Source organism: Cyprinus carpio, chromosome B3, assembly GCF_018340385.1.
Source record: "Cyprinus carpio isolate SPL01 chromosome B3, ASM1834038v1, whole genome shotgun sequence".
Classification (NCBI taxonomy): Eukaryota; Metazoa; Chordata; class Actinopteri; order Cypriniformes; family Cyprinidae; genus Cyprinus; species Cyprinus carpio.
This window is the reverse complement of record NC_056599.1, coordinates 15,267,460-15,288,025: the sequence shown is the minus strand read 5'-3', so window position 1 is coordinate 15,288,025 and position 20,566 is coordinate 15,267,460. Positions and strand designations below refer to the sequence as shown.

The following is a 20,566-nucleotide window of genomic DNA, read 5'->3' as shown; positions in this document are numbered from 1 at the left end:
CTTGAGGAATGAGAGACATTTTTAAAGCCGAGGTCCTGGTCAGTAACGGAAAAAAAACAAGGCTATCAAATGTCTAGCACACATGTGAACTTCTTTAATACTGTTAGAGACATCGCACGATGCATCTAATGAAGCAGGCTAAAAGAAACCCAGATGAAGCTGACCTACTTAAATATTATTTAAGTTTTATTATAAAACGGATGGTTCCGGTCCTTGATTCTGATTGGTTGAGTCGTGTTCAAAAGCAGTTGTAAAATTACACACATATACCTTTGTTTACTAATGTGTGTTGCTCGGCAAACACTTCTCTGGAACCACAACTGGAAATACATTGTTTGGTGGAAGAATACTTTTTTTTATTTATATCATTACACGTTATTTGCTCTGTTTTATTTCTCTGAAACCTTACTACGTATATGGAATAACCGTTTTATAAAAACAATAATCCCCATGAAGCCGTGGTTTACAGTGAATTTATAACAGCTAACAACGTTGTGCCTAACACAACACCCCTTAGCTGTTTATAAATTCACTGTAAAATCACAGCCTTTTGGGGCTTATTGCTTTATTTAAAATTTACTACACAATTCCTGTATGTTCATTTCCTAGATTCGATCCTTTACTGTTATTTTAAAATGTGACAATTTTAATAAAGAGTAACTGTTTCTCTACCAAAATCAAAACACACACCACACATTTATATTGAAATCCATAATAACAATTTATTGTATCATTGTACGGCTTACAAAACAAACTCATGGGCTCACACAGCAGACAGACTGCCTCAGGGTGCACAATTTTATACCAGTTTACAAAGATGTAGAAAAAAGATGAAAAAGTGGTGGCTAAGATCATAAAAAGGCCAAGGCACTGTCAACGAAAGAACCAAAAATAAAAGAATATGTAACTGTACCCAAACAACCAAAAGATAAAGAAACAAGTATATAGAAAAAAGAACAATTGCATGTAAAAGTAGGATTGTGGGTCTGGCTAACCATCTTAAAAATACAGTACTGAGAAGACCTTGCTGAGAGGACAAGCTCAACTAATCGGCCTGTAAGTCATGCAAGACCGAATGTTTGCACCAGCTCAAGCCAAGCGAACTGCTTTTTGTCAAAGAATCTGCACCTGCATCTCAAGTCTTCGGATTGTCGAATCCAAAAAAACTTTCAGAAAAGGAAAATATTTGGTTCTGTAAAAAACACGATCATCATGGCTCAGAGAAGTTCAATGCATTTAAGAGTCACTAGTATTGTCCATCCCTGTTATAGGATGGGGTCGCTGACGAAGACGCCCACATACCAGGAACACGAGTGCCTGATTGGTTGGCTGCACTTCTCAAATTCTGTTGCAAACATTTCATGAACTCTTAAGAGGCTAAACCTTCAGGTACAATCAACTTCACAGACATTGAGTAGCCCCTACCGTGAAGAACTAGAGGAGACTGTGAAAAAAACGACGAGAGGATGAGGAAGAGATAGGACATTAAAATATCAGCACAATACAGTCTGAACCCATTTCTACCTTTTCAGATGACAGTGCGCTAAAAAAAGACAGATACAATTATGCTTTTATCATAATGATAATAATAATAATTAATAATAATAATAATAATAATTCCATTTATAAGCTATTATAACTATTTACCGCATGCAAGGATGAAAAATAAAAAATAACATGAGAAATTTCTGCCATTGAGATCATTTCAACAGATTAAATCAAATACCAATACAGGCCTGTATATAACTAGACACCCATAAGCCCAAAACTAAAAATAAATAGCTAAAATTAAGCCTAAACCCGAACTCTTACGCATTAATCTCTGATTTTCAGTGCAAATGTTATCAAGTTTTAAAGTTGTAGACGAGAAAAGAGCACAAGCTCAGGAGTAACAAAGAGTGGCTCGAGACATCTGCATCATGCTTGACTCTCAGTTTTCCCTCCTCCTCCTCCTCTCTCTTTTTGATTAGTTGAGGCCTTTTTCAACTCTCTTATTTGTCTTTTTCTCTGTATCTCTACTCCAAATCCCTTCCTCATCCCCCTCATCTTTTCTGTTCTCTTTTGCTGGTCTGTTTCACTCTCTGGTCGTTGTCTCAACTCTCTCTTCTCTTGCTCTCCACCTTCCTGCCAGTCTTTTCACATTTTGCGCATCACCACAACTGTGGTGAGCACCCCGGCCAGGAAAACGCCAATAGTCTGCCATGTTGGGGTTCCGAAATAGGAGCGGATTCCCTCCTGTGGGAGAAAAAAGGGCAAATTTGACCATATACTGGCTTTAATAAAAAATTAATTAATTAATCAATCAATAAAAATACAATTAAAAAACTAAAATAAACAAAATGCTTTAATGGGGATAGTTCACACAAAAAAAGAAAATGACCCCAAGATTTACTTTTGAAAAATAATTCTACTTAAACTTTATAAACGGTTATCTCTAGCTCCTGCTAACTGTCATTCATGTGTTGACGGTGTTCCAGCGAATGACGCAGGCGTAGCGTGAGCTCCTGTGAGAAGTGATGAACATGGAAGCGCAGAGGAGAAAGCAAAACAAAACACTGGTCATGGATTAGAAGTACAAAACTAGGATTTGTAAAGAAAAATGTTGGAGGATTTCGATATAAGCCAAGAGGAGACTAGTTTTCCTTTGATGTAAACAAAACTCTGTTTTTGTGAAATTAGAATATTCTCTCCGGAGTTCACTCTACACCTATGTCCTACGTCATCCACTGGAACGCCACTCTTTCGTGAACCCACAGTTAACAGAAGCTAGAGAGTACATTTTATAAAGTTTGAAATATTCTTAGGCCTTCGTTAACCCCCTGGAGCCGTGTGGAGCACTTTTATGATGGATGGATGCACTTTTTTTGGCCTTCATAATCTTGACCTCAGTTCACTATATAAAGCTTGGAAGAGCCAGGACATTTTTTAAATATAACAGAATATAACTTCGACTGTATTTGACTATAAGTCATATACATGGGGTATCATGGGGTAATTTCCATTTTCGGGATATCTATTTCTTTAATAATATTTTATCAGAAAGTATAAGGTTCAATGACATTTCTGATTGTTTGTTGTCTGAATATTTTAAATAGAAGAAAAAAAAAACTGCTTTCCTGTTAAGTTCTTATGATTGTACTTGTTTTTTTTCCCCTCAAAAATATGTCTTCCCTTTACATATTTTACTCTATAATGGTTTAAAAGTTTGTCTAAAAGGGATAGTAACGTCTTTATTCAACAATTCGTCTCCTCCACTTCACCCTATAGTGCCATTTTGGAGAGCATCTCATACATGAACAACGTATGCTGTTCTGTTCTCAGCAGCACTATACGCGGATACGCTGTTTACATTGTTTGCGCTTTGATCTGAGCATAAACAATGTATCCGCATACACGTAGCTTTACGTATGTGATACCAAAGACTATAGAATACCCAAGACATGTCTCTCGTATAGTTTTGAATGGGGAAAAATGCAATGCTCAATATGACTGCTCAATCGCAGGAAGCCCCGCCTTCTGAATGAAGGAGCCAATCGCTAATCGGTAAAGTCAGCACGTCACTGCAGCTGCAGTTAGAAGCGTCCCGGTTGCTATAGAAACAGTCAGCGTTCTGAGACGTGCGAAAGAAAAAGCAAAGAAAAAAAATAGAAAGAAAGAACAGCATTTTATTTGAAATGTAATCTTTTGTAACATTGTAAATGTCTTTACTGATCACTTTCATTTTCAATTGAATTTTGTCCTTGCCAAATAAAAGCATCAATTTCTTTAAAAACATATGATCTATGTATGGCTTTATAATTTCATAATGTATGACTTTTGAACGTTATTCTATGTCTACAGTACGGCTGAGATATTCTGCTTCACATTACGGAAGTTAAATGTTCATGCTGTGTTTTTGCATTTTGTTTATCAGTGGATTTGGTAAAGGTCATTGTGGCCTGTGTTAAAATGTCACATCGACACCCTTTACAGGAATTCACTGTAAAGACTTACCCATCCACCCTGTGTCCCTGATCCAGTTAATAACGTGTTCCTGAATGTAGGACATAGTCCAGTTTATGATGGTTCTTATGATGTCAGGAATCTTGGTTATAATAGCCTAGGAGTACAAGAATAAAAAAAAAGACAAATATTTAAAACATCAAAATAAACGATTTCGATATGAGATTGAGCTTATGTAGGTCTTCACCTTGATGACAAGCCGACACGCAAAGTAGAAAAAAGCGCCACCCACTCTGCCCCAGTTGAACTTCCCATCAGAGAAGATCTCGCGGCGAGCGGCTTTCATGAAGACTTCTTGAGTTGGTTGAAGAGTGGAGTCATTTAACATACTAGATGAAAACGACAATGGAGAGGTATGGATGAGTTGCAGCACACTGCCATCCAGTGAGCATTTCTGAGCACAGCAGGAGACTCTGTACATAGAGATGTCTTCCGCAACCCATTACCTTTGCAGCTGCACATTTCCATCCAGCCTCATCTCCAATCTGCTGCAAACACTGCGCAAGACGTTTATGGCTGGGGTCGCACAGCTCAACACCACCCAGCTGACTTCGGGTTAATTCAGCTTCACTGTCTCCATGGCGACGAACTCGTTCATAGATGAAGCTGTGAGAGATGGGACGAGATGACTGAGGTAATGAACAAACACAGAAAAAATGTGAAGAAGAGATAAGATGATACTCACTTATTGAGAAGTGCAGCTCCCAAGGAAATAATCTGTTCATTGCCAATGCCTTACTACTATTGGAAATAATAATATAATAATAAAAAACAATACAAAATCAGGAGGAAAGACACAAAATGGGATTTAAAATGTATTCAAGCATAAAACAGCCAGTACAAAAATGTCAATACACAGGTCTAACAACACCATTTTGACCTTAAAAGGGAACCGATAAGCATCTGACAGTGGAATCGTTCCATGCTGTTTGTGACATGACTCAGCGGTGCATGTATAATTCAGCTCACATTTGGTTTCAGTTTCGAGGTGAGTAAAGTTGATGTAAAGAAACTAGTATGCAATGCATGAGCTGTCTAATGGAGAAAGAGACTCACTCAAGCTAAATCCCTCAAGTATGTATCATAAATAACTCATTTTAACTCATTTTAAGTTTCACATATTTAAATATTCAAATAAAACAAAAGACTTTAAATCTTCACTTGACATGAACACAATACATAAAGTCTGTGTGGCAAAACTAGTGAGCTGCCTACATAGACAGCATTTTGAGCATTACAGATACCTAGAAATTAAAGCAAGCATCTTGGAAATGAAATACTTCTGAAAGTCTTATTTAAGTTTTTAACTAACTGAACTTATTTGACACATATTTAAATGGCATGAAACGCTAGTTGAAATATTCTTGAAATTTTTGACTTTTTTATCATTTAGGGTCATAAATGATAGATGTGTTCTGTAAAGGCTGTATAAATATTGTGTCTATACACACAAATATATATATATACAACATACATACATATACATATATACATACATATATATATATATGTGTTGTATATATATATATATATATATATATATATATTATATATATATATGTATGTATATATATATATATATATATATATATACATATATATATATATATATATATATATATATGTGTGTGTGTGTGTGTGTGTGTGTGTGTGTGTGTGTGTGTTTCAGTATATATATATATATATATATATATGTATATGTATGTATGTAAAAAATATATATATATATATATATTTGACCCCATAATACAGGGGTTCCAAACTCCGAGTCCTGGAGGGCAGAGTTACAGAATTTAGCTCCAATTTGCCTCAACACACCTGCCTGGAAGTTTCCTACATGCCTAGTAAGACCTTGATTAGCTGGTTCAGGTGTGTGTAACTGGGATCGGAGCTAAACTCTGCAGGACAGTGACCCCTCCAGAAAGCAGGATCAGGATCAGACACCCCTGCCATAATACAAATGGAGGGCCTATTTTATTAATACAGCGGCAGGATTTGAAATAAATAGTTCAATTTAAGATGATGCAATGAAAGGGAATAGTGACTGAGGCTGTTACACTGCCTAACATCTCTTTTAGTGTCCCACTGAACAAAGACAGTGATACCGGTTTGGAACAATATTTGACTACAAAGATGACCTTTTTTGTGAACCATAACGTTACCTTTAAATCGACAGCAACCCATCTCGAGACCTGTACATGGCCAGCTATAAGCTGTGATGACTGTTTACTCCCTCCTCCTAACAGATCTGCACTGAAACGATGATGTCACCTCTTCTGGGAATCAACAACATCGCGGTATCGGGGCATGTGAGCACAGCCAACACAAGCGCAGAGAGGCTGTGTCTCTCAAAAAATAGCGTGCTGCCTACCAAGAGAGCGTTTCTGGGCATCACAGGCGCGTTCTGAACAAATCGATCGTTCGGAACGCGCCTAGGATGCGCATAAATGTTGTCTGGGTAGACTTTGGGATACAGCCGAAGAAGACTGTGGTTTGTTCGTTTAGCTCGGGTCATTATCGTTGATCACGAGCTCTGTGCGCCAGTCGTCCGGTGATCGGTATGTGTACAGACATGTTTCAGACAGACAGCGGTGTTGTGACGGTGAACGACACTGAGCAAACTCCCAGCTTACATGATAAATACTATTCTAATACACATTAACAACACGGTCTATGTACTCTGTCAGGCATCTGAGTTACGAATCGGGAAAACAGGCGAAAATCATCATTTGGACATGAAACGGCACTTACCCGTATCGCCCCCCCCCGACGGCGCTGCCATATTAGCATGAAAATAAGTGAAAAGTCTTCCGCTGCCGTGACGTCAATTCTTGGACAGGAAGGGAAGTCGCTCGCGAGTCTGATGCGGCACACTTCAAATAATAATATAATAATAGGGAAGAAACGTTCTTGGCATGTTATAAAGATTCCATGTTACAAGCTAGCAGAACAGTATCCGCACCAAATTGCAGATTTTGCTCAGTTTGGGCTTCAGAATATAACCGAAGTGTTTTTCCTCTTCGCGTATGAGTTCAATATTCTCTTTACATCACACTATATGAGTCATAAAAGCATTAAGTATCACATAAAACGCACAATTATAATAATAATAATAATAATAATAATAATAATAATAATTTTGTTTAAAGGTTCAATAAACTGTTCCATTATTATTATTATTATTATTATTATTATTATTATTATTATTAATTATTATTATTTTTTGACTAACATTTGTGTTATGATAGGATAAAAAAAAATTGATAGCCTGAATGCACTGTAAGTCGCTTTGGATAAAAGCGTCTGCTAAATGCATAAATTTAATTTAATTTAATTGCATATGTCAGACTTAACAGGGTTAATGAAATACTAGTAGCCTGCTTATTCCTGTTGCTACTAATCAGCAAGTAATCATGTTACTGGTTTATCTTTACTCCATCTGTGTAGAATCACATTGAAGATTACATTTTAATATTTCTTTCAGCCTTTCAGAGCATACTTTTACTGAATTTAAATTATGGCCAAGCATAGGTTATGATAGTAATAATAAATCTGAACCTAAACAAACTGTTTTTTTATTAACACATCACGGTAAAGGACAGTGTTGGGAAGGTTACCTTGGACATGTAATAGGTTGCAGATTACAAGTTACCGTATCTGAAATGTGACAAGCAATGTGACTATTATGAATTATTTTATTAAAGTAATGTAACTGATTACATTTGATTACTTTTCAGACATGTAAACCAGGCAGGGTTAACCTTACAGTAGTATTCAACATGATTACTGTCACTTTCGAAATCCTCCATCGATTTAATTTTAAAGCACAGCCAACCACAAAATCAGACTTACTTTCAGATCATTCTGAGGTTAAATACAGATTTAAAATCATAACAAGAAATGGTTTAGTAGCTATGATACTGTTTTTGAAATCATATCTCTGCATAGTTGTGACAGGAAACACTGGCATCCAACAATGACTTGAAAAACAACAACAACATAATATAAACAAATAAGCATGTGTCATATTCTGTGTCCTTAACTCCTGAAACGTTTATCTCATATTTTAGAAATAAGCATGTGTCATATTCTGTGTCCTTAACTCCTAAGACATTGGTATCTCATATTTTAGGGCAGTCAATGCAATTTATGAAAGAAATCAATTAATTTGTATGAGGATGTGTGTGAAAAATTCAGATGTAACCCCCTTCGCAATCGTTAACAGTTTCATAAGTAACTGTAACTTTTTTCTAAGTAACTGTGACTGATTAAAGTTACATTTATTGTGTAATAACATTACGTAATTAAATGGTTACTAGTTAACTTTCCAAAACTGGTAAAGAGATATGAGAGATTAAAGCATTCAGTACCTTCTCAACACTGAAATTAGACGGTAACCGACGCACACAGTGTCGTGACAAGGATTTTAAAGTTGTTTAAATGTAAATAATCAAATAAACACGGATAACGGTTAAAAGGCTAGTTAGATGGCATGCAGCAAAAACTACTGGGCATGCGCAGATCAATACAGCGTAATTTTACTCACACTGTACAACAATAATCACTATTTTTGCATTATTGTAAGGGGTAGGGTTAGGGTTGGGGTAGGTGTAGACGTTAGTAAAACACAATCTAATAGGTAGAAAATACAATTTATTGTTAGCTTCTGTCGGCCCCACCCACAGTGTGTCGTCACGTCCGCGGGAACCGCTCTTCCGTCTGTCTCGCGCATGTGTAGTCCTCTTTACGACTCGGCTGGCGAAGATGGCGGACATACAGGTATGCGAGTCTGAACGGCGTGGTCGTGAAAACGCTTTTGATTTCACATTAAACTTAAGCTCAAAGCCACACATTCTGATAGATAAACTGCAAAGAAACCACCACGGATGCAATCATGTCGAAATGGATTACACTGGAGACTAGAAAATGTGTTTTCCGTCTTCAGTTAACGGGTAGGAAGCGTTGATGAACGGGCAGGCGAGCGGCCTGGCCTTATCCGACTAGCATAAAGTGATTTTATTAAAACATGCAACAGTTTATTTGGCTTCAAGTTGTGTTATAAATAAAATAACTGTATTTTATCTGCTGAATCTCTCTTGTTGAGTGGTAGAATAGCCGAGTTTGTCTGCAAGGCATGGATAGCACATGGATGTCATCCAGAAGGAATCATTTTCCGACTGTAAAAAGAGAGCTCTAAAGATTCTAGATCTCTATAACATTTGTCTAAATGGGGATGATGCTGCAAATGATGTTTTTTTCTCACGATGGTCTTCCAAGTCTGTCTGGCTTTGACGACACTGCCTTATGGCATCACTGATGCAGCAGAAAGTCCCTGAGGTGTTTTGAAGTAGCTTTTTAATTGGCAAAACATTTGGCTCCGAAGGTTCTTCAGGTTTGGTGTAGGTGAGGCTATACTAATAGTCCAGGATGTCCGATGGAAACCTTAATCGGGCTTTTGTGTTCTGTAACTTTATATGAATGTTGTTCCAGCACATGCATTAGTTTTGTCAGGAACAGGACTGACTCTGTGCTTGTGGTGGTTGTTTCAGAACGAGAGGGCTTATCAGAAGCAGCCCACCATCTTCCAGAACAAGAAGCGGGTTCTCGCTGTTGAAGGAAGTGGCAAGGAGAAGCTCCCACGTTATCACCGAAACGTTGGCTTGGGCTTCAAAACCCCCAGAGAGGTGAGCTTGTGTTTACACGTCAGTGTGACTTTACTTCGCAGATGATGTCTTTTCTCACGATGGTCTTTCCTAGACTCCAAGAGAGCTCTGAGGATACTGCCTTTGGCAATGCTGATGCAGTCTGATTATGCTGCCATTGTGTAACCTCAGTTGAGTTCAAACGACTGAAGTTCTTGTGCTTGACTTCCACAGGCTATTGCTGGCACTTACATTGATAAGAAATGCCCCTTCACTGGAAACGTGTCCATCAGAGGCCGTATTCTGTCCGGTAAGTCAGTTTGTAGTTTGCTGGATAATTGTAGTGTTATCTGGGGTGCAGATGATGTTTTATCTCACGATGGTCTTCTGAACCCTTTGGGTTTTGAGGATAATGCCTAATGGCTTTACTGATGCTTCCCTGTTTCTAATTTTGGGGTATCTTAATCTTTATTGGAAATCGAAGATTCTGTATTCTGGCCATTGATGTACAATGTATGTGAACTTATTTGGCGGTCACCTCTTTCCAGGTGTGGTGACCAAGATGAAGATGCAGAGGACCATCGTCATCAGACGGGACTACTTGCATTACATCCGCAAGTACAACCGTTTTGAGAAGAGGCATAAGAACATGTCTGTCCACCTCTCCCCATGCTTCAGGTAAAATTTCTCAATTGCAGCTTTATTTTAGCGGCTGAACAATTTTGTAGACCCTTTTTTTTGTGTTTGAACACATGCTTTATTTAAATGGGTGGTGAGCTGCAAATGATGTTTTTTCTCACGATGGTCTTCCAAGTCTGTTAGGCTCTGACGACACTGCCTTATGGCATCACTGATGCAGCAGATAATGCTTAAAATGTTTTTTTTTCCCTCAAGATGTTTGGGATTATAAGTATTTAGTTTGTATATGTTTTGATCACTGAACGTTTTCCTTGAATATCACTAATAATGTTCTCCATTTGTTTAGGGACATGACCGTGGGTGACATCGTTACAGTTGGAGAATGCCGACCCCTCAGCAAGACAGTGAGGTTCAACGTCCTGAAGGTCACCAAGGCGGCTGGAGCCAAGAAGCAGTTCCAGAAGTTCTAGACACGTTTTAAACAATATGGGGCCTCTGTATTGTTTGCGGAAAATAAAAATCTGTTCTCTAAATCTTTGTTTTTACGGTTGATTTTAGTCTGCAAGTAACTTTGCATAAGCATCCTGCTCTTATATATCCATCAACATTTCATGTTTTGATTGCCCTCTTTAACACCTGGTTCAAATGACCAGCAGATACATACTCAAGTGTTTATGAACATGTATACCTATAAATATTGTAGTACAAACTTTATTATAGTAATATTTTGAATATGCTTTTAAAAAATATTTTCAGTTCATTCTAATTTAAGTTTTTAGTAATCTAATGTTTGTCATTTTCAAAATATATTTTTTTTTTTTTTAGCTTAGTAATTTTAGTACTGACAAACTTGTTTCTTTTAACTTATTTCAATGTTCATAAACTTTTCAACTAAGCATTTTTCGACCTTTTTTCTAAAACTATCGTAGTCAACATTAACTTGGTATGCATCAGTGTGACTGATAAGTTTATGTAGGTTATAAGCTCAGCTTTGTCATTTCTGTAGTTTTGTAGACGTTTGATTCATTTAATGTTCATGAATAATTTAACTTTGCTAGCCACATAATTAATGGTTGTTATTTTATACTTATCTGTCACTACCGAGAGACTCGCTTACACATTTAGAAATGTCAATGCATATCCTCCCATTTTGTGGTGCTCTTCATCTGATTGTTCATGGTAAAATCCATTAAGCTTTAGTGGCAGCAGTTGCTGTAATAAAAGGCAGATACAATTTGAACTCAGTGAGGTAGAAAATGGATGCTATTTGCTTAGTATTAGGTGCTATAAGCAAAAACAAAAGTAAATTAAAGTAATATCTTAATCGCCTTTGCCAACAATCTCGGCTAAATTGAGACAATTTATCATCTCAGCATGCTACCCCAAAGTGGATAAATCCAGCAGATGGCGCTGCGTCACTAGAGCTGAGCGCCGCAACGTAACACGTCACCTGCGTAGCGTGCGTGACGTGTTTGAACGTGGCGGCGCGAAGGTGTAAAAATCGGAGATTATGCGATGTGTATTCGGTGTTTCTCAAGGCCTGAATATCAGATGAGAATACCTTTCAACGGATAGCTGCTTACATTAACAGTCGATGCTTGTAGCGTTATATATCTGCTCTTATTAACTGAACAGACATGACAGCCACGGTAAGCTATATACAAACAGCTAGCTAATTTGTTAACTAACAACTATGTAAACCGATTATTGATGATGCTATTTATTGCTTGTTGATACAGGGCTTGTAATAAATGGAAGGGCTTGTTCACCATTGGAGAAGAGTTTGATGATGAGGTTTGGAATATAACTTACTTTTAGCTTTAAAATGCATTTTAAAGCGTGTTAGTTGAGTAATGCCACTTGCACGTTATCTGTACACTTTATAATGTGCTTAGAAATAATATGACAGACTATAACTTTTATATTTCGTTATGTTCTGCCTTTTAAAAGTTTTATTTACAAATGACAACACACACACCCACACACATGCCTTTGCTTGGTTATCTTGTCAACCATAATTTTTCATCTGTAGGATTTGCTCGAAGCTGATTGGACGTGTCCGTCTTCTACAGCTCCTTCTGTAGCACCATCATCTGAATCCTCACATGTGCAGCAGAGCTCTGTTAGCTCGTCATCAGGCCCTGGGAAAAATATGCCTGAATCTGCTTCTGTTCTGACTCTTCGTACACCAGCATGTGGCACTGTCAGTGCCCTACCAGATCTCTCCATGCCTAGCCATCAGTCAATCTCTGCCTCTGTTTCTTCTCTCAGAGCGCCGGTGTCATCCCTGCAACCTTCCTCTAACCCAATAAACCCTCCGCCCCCAGCATCTCTTAGAGTCCCGCAGAGAGACCTCCCTCCTCAGGATGACTTTGACGACTGGGATGTGGATCTGGAGGAACTGGATAGCATTCCTCAAATGGTTTCTGAGCCACAAAATTACTCCGCTGCACCCCTGGACAACATTTCTCCAAATAAACGCATGAGGCCGTTAGCACAAGAAGTGTCCTCTCATGGGAGGTTCGGCACTACCTCCTCAGTGTCAATTACACGGCCCTTAGTCAACACCTCATTCGTGTCCTCCATCCAAGGCCCAATGTATCCCTCTACCCCTTTGCGGAATGCAAATCACATGCATGGTCCCGCTACACCAGCCTCGCGATTCCCCAGACCTGTGACTCCCAGGCCTCCAGTTGTGTCGCCTCAGTGCCAGAGGGGCGCTTCGACACCGAGGACCCCACTCCAGCCCCGAGGATCTCTTTTCCACTCTGTGTCTTCTATTACTGAGTCCTCTTCCACATTTACACCTCGTGCTCTCAACACGCCTGTCCTGACCAATCACCTGGTCCAGCTGGTGTCTGCAGCCAATAAGACACCTCAGAGACCACAGAGCCGCGTGATGCCAGCCAAAGCACGTCGTTTTCCTGGCCCGGCAGGAGCACTACCACTGCAGGTCGCCCAAGCACTATTTTAGCTTATTATTGTTAATGTCACACAATATTTACTGCTCGGAGCTGTTATTTAATGTACTGCAAGGCTGTTTGTCTTTAAAACCTGTTGTTGATGTTTATTATTGTTCTGTACTCTGCAATCTGGAAATATCTACTGCTTTCAAATGACTTTACTAATAGTGTTTCTAATTTATTTCCATTTGCATGGTTTAATTTCTGTTTGTTGTCTTGTAGGCAAGTGGACAGAGTCTTGATGACATTGTTGTGGCAGTTCCTCAGACGCCTGCACATGGAGCTGTTGCTCGGCTAAGAAGTGATGTATGTAAAATTGTGCTAAACTAAAAATTATTTTTTGTAGTTGGGGGGGGGGGGGCTAAAATAATATATAAATATAAGATTAACAAGGCTTAAAACGTAAACAAAAGTTTGAAATGTTGTCTTGCCAACTAGATAAAATAACTCTGGAGCTCTCTGGAGTTTTAGGGGAGGTGTGGCTTTGCAGAATGATTTAAAGGGAGGGTGGGGATCTTGCTTTCAAGGCTAGCTTGCTATCACTAGCCTTTCCGAAATTGCCTACCCTACCTACTATAAGCGGCTTCAATATATTTTTATTTCAAAAATAAATAAATGATAAAAGCATATAACAGAATTACTAAAACCTTATATAAAAATCTAAAAGCTTTCAAAAAAAAAGTATGTGTGTATATATAAAATCAGTCATTTTTAATGCTACAGGTGACTTTTTTTATGCATCACACCATTATAAAATGGATATTTATTTAAATATTATATTTAGTAGTGTTACTAAATTGGTTGGTGTTAAACGATGGCACGCATAATCTAAATGTAAAAATTGGAAAAAGGTGCATCAACAATTATTAAATATCCAATCTCAGTTGATAGCAAAATACTGTGAATCCTTTTTAGTGTTTAAATAAAAAAAAAAAATTCACCCTTTTTGCAGTTGTGCGGAATCCCTCACAGGTCCACTTTTCTCTTACACATACTCACAAACTTGCACTCATCAGATAAGGTGTCCATTTTTCACAGCAGGTTTCCAGCTCTCAGGTGAGTGAGGAAGAGGAGTTCAGCAGGGGTCCATGGGCAGTGATGAAGACTGAGATGGGATTGGACGAGAAGAACCCTTCTTGCTTTCTGCACTCTTACAGTGTTGTCATGGTACTCCGCAAGGTGAGCTACTCAAAAATCTCAAATGAGCTTATTTGTTTGTGCTAAAAGTATTGTTAAGGATAGAACTTTGTTAGTCGGCAGATTTCTTCGTTTTTATCCAGATTTGTACAATAAATATTTGTATTTCTTTTATTTATGCCTAAAGTGGATGTCCATGGCTATAATCAGGACAAATGAGGAATCTCGGCTCCCCAAATGATTAACACAAACATAATCACTGTTGTCATCAGTCACCTTAAAGTGATTATTAATGTAATTTTAATGTGTTTTGCCCAGTGTGTCATAACGATCCTCTGCTAATGGTACATATGTGTTAAATATTCATTAGGCTGACAAATGCTGATTAGCTTTTCACTTGATTCATTACCAATGGCCTTGAGGCTGTGCTGAAACTTATGCTTTTTCTTTTCTCTTATTCTCTTGTTTTTCTTTGGTGCTTATTTGTGACTAATCGCTTTCTCACTTCAGGCTGCTCTCAGGCAGCTAGTTAAGAATAAGGTCCCAAATATGGCTGTCGTCTTGAAGAGTATCACACACACACATGCAGATGCGAAGGCCGTCTTCAGAGATCCCACAGGTACTAATAACTAGGGGATATACACCACCAGGCAGTTATTAAACTAAATGAAAACTATATTTTAGCTGCTTCAAAGTAACCACCATTTTCGACTCTTTTTCTCATCCAACTTCATGAGGCTGGGGTGCTTTTTGAACCGTTTATTTAGCACTTTGTTTGTAATAACTGTAATTTTATTTATATATATATATATTGCTCAAGACTGTATTTATTTGAACTGTTCTTCGGCATCAATAAATATACATTTTACAATACACAAAAATATACATATTATAGCTCACAATTAGGTTTTTTTCTGTATTTTTGATCAAATAAACAGCCCGTGAGGAGCACAAGAAACTTCAGTAAAAATAAAAAAAAAGATGCCGAATTTTTGAATTTTGTGTGTATATATATATATATATATATATATGTATGTATATTGTGTGTATATGTATGTGTGTGTGTGTGTGTGTACACAGAGATACTATATACATATATACATACATATTTATATATTTTAATGCTGTCAATTAAAAAAATTACTAATTAATCACATTTTTCTGAAATTAATCTTCTATATTTAAAAACTTTAATGTTTGGTGGGATTAATTGCGTTAAAATATTTTTAATGCATTTAAGTGAAAAAAATAATCGCCTTAAGCATTTAGTTTGCTGAAATGTTTAGAAAATGTTTCTCCATTTGTTATATGGGTGACCATATCCATCCCATTTTCTCTCTATAACACACACAAAAACACACACACACACAATCACAGTGACTGAAATCAGGGGGTCACTGACTGAGCTGGTGTTCTTGGTCTGATTGCACTCTCTTATTTTCAGAAGTCTTTTTTGACTTCTCTTTTTCTGTTTTTTTTTCTTTTGCCCTGTGAGGTGAGATGCAGGGCACGGTTCATCGTCGCCTGGTAGAGGAAAGACTGGGAGAGCTCAAGACAGGAGCTGTGTTACTACTCAAACAAGTAACTATATTTCAGACCTCATTATAGACTACCACAGGAAATAAAATATACACTTTAGATTACTCCGAGCCATTGGTTAACAGATAGCTCATGCAGAGCTGTGGTGCTTATGTGGGCATAACGAGCATCCTTATGATATTTGTAGATCCAGATCCTTCACTCTTCTCTATGATTTCCAGTCCTCTACTTTGTTTCTATTGAATAAAGAGGCAAGAAGTCCACATAATTCTCATTATTTTTAAAGGTGGGTGTGTTTTCACCATCACACCGAAATCACTACCTAAACGTCACACCCAATAACCTTCTCAAGATATACCCACCTGATGGGGTGTTCCACAGCTCCCAGCCATCCCACTCTCCACTGGTGAGTCACCTTTTGTTCTCCAGTTTATTCAGACTTTTCTGTAGTTCTTATTTTCTAATGCCTTTCTCCAGGTGTTTAATGAGCCAGATATGGTGGTCTCCATTATTTTGCTTGTTTGTTTGTGAAATACCTGTCCTCAGAAGATACTTTCTTTCCAAAATGTTCCTTAATTATTCCTTTTTGTTTTGTGTTCATTTTCCCCCTGGTTGTTGCATGCACAAGCAGGAGCTTACATTGCATAGTGAATCCACAAGACAAACAGGGGGCCAGGTGTCTCTGATGGAGCTCCACTTTGATGACGAAGACGACAGTGAAAATGTGTTCCTCAGTGAAAATCGGCCTCCTGATGGTTTAGACACTGCAGCTGTCTCTAATGAGCTGTGTCAAGCACCTACAGTGTCCAGACCAACAGGAGACACAGCATGGGACACAGGTGTGTATGTTGGAGTATCATCAATTAAGCAGTATCACACAAGCAAGTGTGCAGTTTCAGACTCAAAGGGATGTATTGGCAAAAAGCTGATGTGGAACGGAGTATGTGAGTGGAGTGACCGACTTCTTTTTCTTGCTCTAAGGGTGTATGTTTGATTCCTTTTGGTCTGGTCCAAAAAATAAAATGTTACAGTTAGTCCTGGTTCGCTTGGCGTTCTCACTGTTATGTTTAACAACAAACCTAAAGATACAAAACAAAAGGCAAATGGATATGATCACAAACTGATTGGACAGTGTTTATGACATATTTTGCAAACTGGCAGCAGGAACTCCATAACATCACATCATTATTTTGGTTCCCTTAGATATCTTTACTTTAGTTTCCTTTTCTGGTCATAGTCCGTATTATTCAGCCTGCACCAGTGTTGATTTGGAAGTGGACCGAGACCCCCTAAAAAGATTGGTCTCTGGCTGATTGTTTAGTGCGCACCAAAGTTTGAATGGCAGTATTCACACATATCTAATCTAACCACACCAGAGTTAGTTTTAACTGAACCAAACCTGCCAAGTGTAAACGCCCTAGGTGTTCTTTAAATACTCTTTGCTTCATGAATTCCATTGCCACTGCCAAGCAAAACCTGCTCTGGGGTTTGTTTCCCATACAGCGACATGATTTGCTACCTAACCATCATATTATGATGCATAATTGGAGAAAATAACTAGCTAGTCACATGGCTGTTCTTACATCATTTTAACCACCCTTACCAAAAAGTAAAATACTTCAAGTTTATTTTATTAAGTATACTTAAGTAAAGTTCAGGTATATTTTTAAGTATACTTTATGTAGCAAGTATACAAATATCAGTGTTCTAGTAGTATACTTGTAAGTGTTTCAATACACTTTGGGACTAAATTGGCCCACTTTCTAGTACAGTATATAAAGTATACTTTAAGTATAACAGTAGCAAACTTTGAGTACACAACTAGTTTACCTCTGTTTGTAGTTTGTACTGCAGTTATACTAAAAGTTACCTTATAGGTATACTGATAGTTTACTAATTAAATACTTTGTACACTTTGAAGTATAGTCTCAGTAAACTACTAGTTTAGTAGTTTTATACTGCAAGTATACTCATAAGTTTTCTTTAAGTGAACTTTACTCATACTTTAAGTATACTACTATGTCCCTATTTAGATTTTAATTTGTATACATTTTGTTATATGAATATCTGAACATACAAAACATACAAAGAACGAACAGAGTATCTGTATGTAAACAAAAACATTTTATTCTAGCTTCATGCATTCTTTTTTTTAAAACACTTTAATTTGGGTAAGTTTCATAAAAAAATTAAGAAATTCACATTTTGAGCAAAAAGCTGAAAAAAGAATATGAATTGGATTCAGAATGATAATCAAAACATAGATGGTGTCGATCAACACCCCAAAGCTTGACTGTAATTATTACCTCTTCACCGGTCGACATTTTATTCCATAACGTTACAGTTTTGATGCCGTTTCATGTCAGATGATGGTGTTAGATCACATGTGTTAGTATTGGTTGTTTCTTTTTCTTCTTCACTTTTGTCTTTTTGGAAATTCTGTACAGAAGATGTGTACTAGCGCCCTCTACCGTATAACAATGAAAACACGGATTCTAGGAGCACAAGTATAGCTCAAATATATTTAGACTTTTTGTAAGTATAAGTCAAGTATACTTATGTCATTTTCTGAGAAGTACACAAAAAGTAAACTAAAAGCACACTTTCCTATTTTTTTAGTTTAAAAGTAGTATACTAATAGCACACTTGAATAAACTTCTTTTTCATAAGGGAATGTTGGTTTAACAATATTGGACATTAAGTGGTGGAGTATTTGAGAATCAATTTGAGAATGTCCGATTGTTATAGTTTGTTCGCTTTGCTTATAATTCATCACAGGTGAGATTCAGAGTTTCAAACACAACTTTGCCATGCTGTTTGCAAATGTTCATTGGAACTATGATTTCAATGGAACTTGAGGCCATCGTTGGCTAATTGTGTTTTGAGACAACTTCCACACTCATATTCCGGTCTGGTCTGGAACAGCAAAAACAGACATAATGACAGCACTCCTGAAGTGCCACTCGACCATTTAAAATAGGGAACCAGAACTAACTGCTTTATAATTTCATGAACTGCATCATTTGCATGTTAAAAGCATCAGGTATGAAGTTAGAAAAACCTTTGTTGAAATAGATCTAAGCAGGGTGCCAGGCTAAGTCTAAATGGATACTTTTGTCAGACCCATTTGAATTTAGCACAATTTTGTTACAAACTATTTTCTGACCCCTAAATGACTCAATAATTAAGCTTATTTAAACCCGCTTTGACGTACTAAAAAAAAAGCACAGAGGAAGAAGATGAGAGGGGTCACACAAAGTGGTAATAATAAGAAAGCTTTTGAATCTACATCAGTATCCAAACCTGACCATGGGTATACTGTAGTATCTAAAACCTTAGAACCTTAGGCTCTGCCAGGCCTAGAATGAGCTGATGTGATTTATAAATCAGCCAACATTTTGAGCGTATCATGATTTGTGATAAATGTTTGCTTATCGCACACCCCTAAGCTGGATTCTATTTCATTCATGATTTTTTTGTACATCGTTTGCACTTTATTTGAACATACGATGTGAGATTTTCAGATAAGATTAATGCAATCATCCTAATGGCTTTTATCACGCAATTCACTAATTTTTCAGCAAAATAATGATTTGTGTTCCAAACAGTGGGTGGGTGTGCTGTGCTAAGCTGTACTATCTGTTTGAATTTAGATGTAGTGAATGCATCTAATAATATAATTTTCAGATGCTTTGGTGTTTTTTGAGTTGTGAAGAGAGTGTGTGCATTTAAGTATTAATCTGTGTTTGTGAATGTTTCTTTTGATGACCTTGATGAGCTGCTCGGGGAGTTACCTGTGGATGCATATGACGGATTACATTGATCACACTGTCACTTTAAATACAAAGTTTAGTTGTAGAGCCTGTCTCATATTAATACATATTATGACCATACACACTAATAAACGAGCAACACCTGCTTCCCAGACTACTTTTGTTCAGTTTTTGTTTAAACCTTTGTAAATATATACATGAATCCTTTGTCTGGTGCATAAATTGAAAGAATAAATACCTGATGAGACCTGTAAATGATGTGTTCACTTACTGAGTCTTGCTGACAAATGCCACATCCTTTTGTAGCTAGTATTAGATGGTTTGAAGGAACATGTCTGTACAGATCAATATTCATTTCATGCTGAAATTAAACAGTAATCTTTTTTTTTTTTTTTGGGCAAGCTTTCCTTGTGAATTTAAATCAGCCATTAAGGCTACAGTCTGCCAGCTGGATTCCCCCTTAAAGGACTCAAATGGCGTAATTATTCATGTTTGATGCACTAGCAGAGTGGCTGGCATAATGGGGTTTGTTCACGCTGTTTAAAAGCTTTTCCATGTCTTTCCGCAAGACGTCTGGAGTGGTTGACATTATTTGATCATTTCATTGATTATAATTGGAAGTCCCTGCCTGTTTCTTTGTCTTTTACCGCCATCTTTTAATTTACATTTTTACCTGTCTTAATTAATCTTCATGTTTTATGAATTGCTCTGTACTGTCTTGGTCACACAGTCTCAACAGCATGTCGCTCTGTGTATTATTGATTTCTAGATTCGGTTTATTCACAGTGAGTGATTATAAAGTCATGAAGGTGCAATTACTTATTCAGTCTTCCCTGGCGTACCTTGTATAGAATAATTAATTGATTAAATA

The 20,566-nt window shown here is 37.3% G+C and overlaps 2 protein-coding genes, 4 non-coding genes and 1 pseudogene across 8 annotated transcripts; 6 read left to right on the top strand and 1 right to left on the bottom strand.

Moving 5' to 3' along the window:
- Positions 1 to 702: 702 nt before the first annotated feature.
- LOC122136499 lies at positions 703 to 4,737 on the bottom strand (annotated as a pseudogene).
- Positions 4,738 to 8,630: 3,893 nt separating this feature from the next.
- On the top strand, positions 8,631 to 10,816 carry LOC122134671 (40S ribosomal protein S11). Its single transcript, XM_042719841.1, has 5 exons — positions 8,631 to 8,781; positions 9,552 to 9,686; positions 9,879 to 9,954; positions 10,193 to 10,322; positions 10,630 to 10,816. The coding sequence occupies exons 1-5, from the start codon at positions 8,767 to 8,769 to the stop codon at positions 10,751 to 10,753; spliced, it is 480 nt and encodes a 159-aa protein (XP_042575775.1). The 5' UTR covers positions 8,631 to 8,766; the 3' UTR covers positions 10,754 to 10,816.
- Positions 9,243 to 9,328, top strand: LOC122136931. The gene has a single exon (XR_006154417.1). It is a non-coding gene; the product is annotated as a small nucleolar RNA SNORD35 (small nucleolar RNA).
- On the top strand, positions 9,723 to 9,810 carry LOC122136934. Its single transcript, XR_006154420.1, has one exon. It is a non-coding gene; the product is annotated as a small nucleolar RNA SNORD35 (small nucleolar RNA).
- LOC122136933 lies at positions 10,001 to 10,085 on the top strand. The gene has a single exon (XR_006154419.1). It is a non-coding gene; the product is annotated as a small nucleolar RNA SNORD35 (small nucleolar RNA).
- Positions 10,423 to 10,507, top strand: LOC122136927. Its single transcript, XR_006154413.1, has one exon. It is a non-coding gene; the product is annotated as a small nucleolar RNA SNORD35 (small nucleolar RNA).
- Positions 10,817 to 11,716: 900 nt separating the features above from the next.
- Positions 11,717 to 19,842, top strand: hrob (homologous recombination factor with OB-fold). 3 transcript variants are annotated; one of them, XM_042719839.1, is made up of 10 exons: positions 11,717 to 11,932; positions 12,024 to 12,077; positions 12,316 to 13,236; positions 13,469 to 13,552; positions 14,288 to 14,425; positions 14,894 to 15,002; positions 15,879 to 15,964; positions 16,209 to 16,328; positions 16,551 to 16,761; positions 19,687 to 19,842. In XM_042719839.1, the coding sequence occupies exons 1-10, from the start codon at positions 11,921 to 11,923 to the stop codon at positions 19,743 to 19,745; spliced, it is 1,794 nt and encodes a 597-aa protein (XP_042575773.1). In that variant the 5' UTR covers positions 11,717 to 11,920; the 3' UTR covers positions 19,746 to 19,842. The 3 variants fall into 3 exon arrangements, with proteins under 3 accessions (XP_042575773.1, XP_042575772.1, XP_042575774.1); XM_042719838.1 differs by having other exon boundaries at positions 14,285 to 14,425; XM_042719840.1 differs by having other exon boundaries at positions 11,719 to 11,932; positions 14,285 to 14,425; positions 16,554 to 16,761.
- Positions 19,843 to 20,566: the final 724 nt, after the last annotated feature.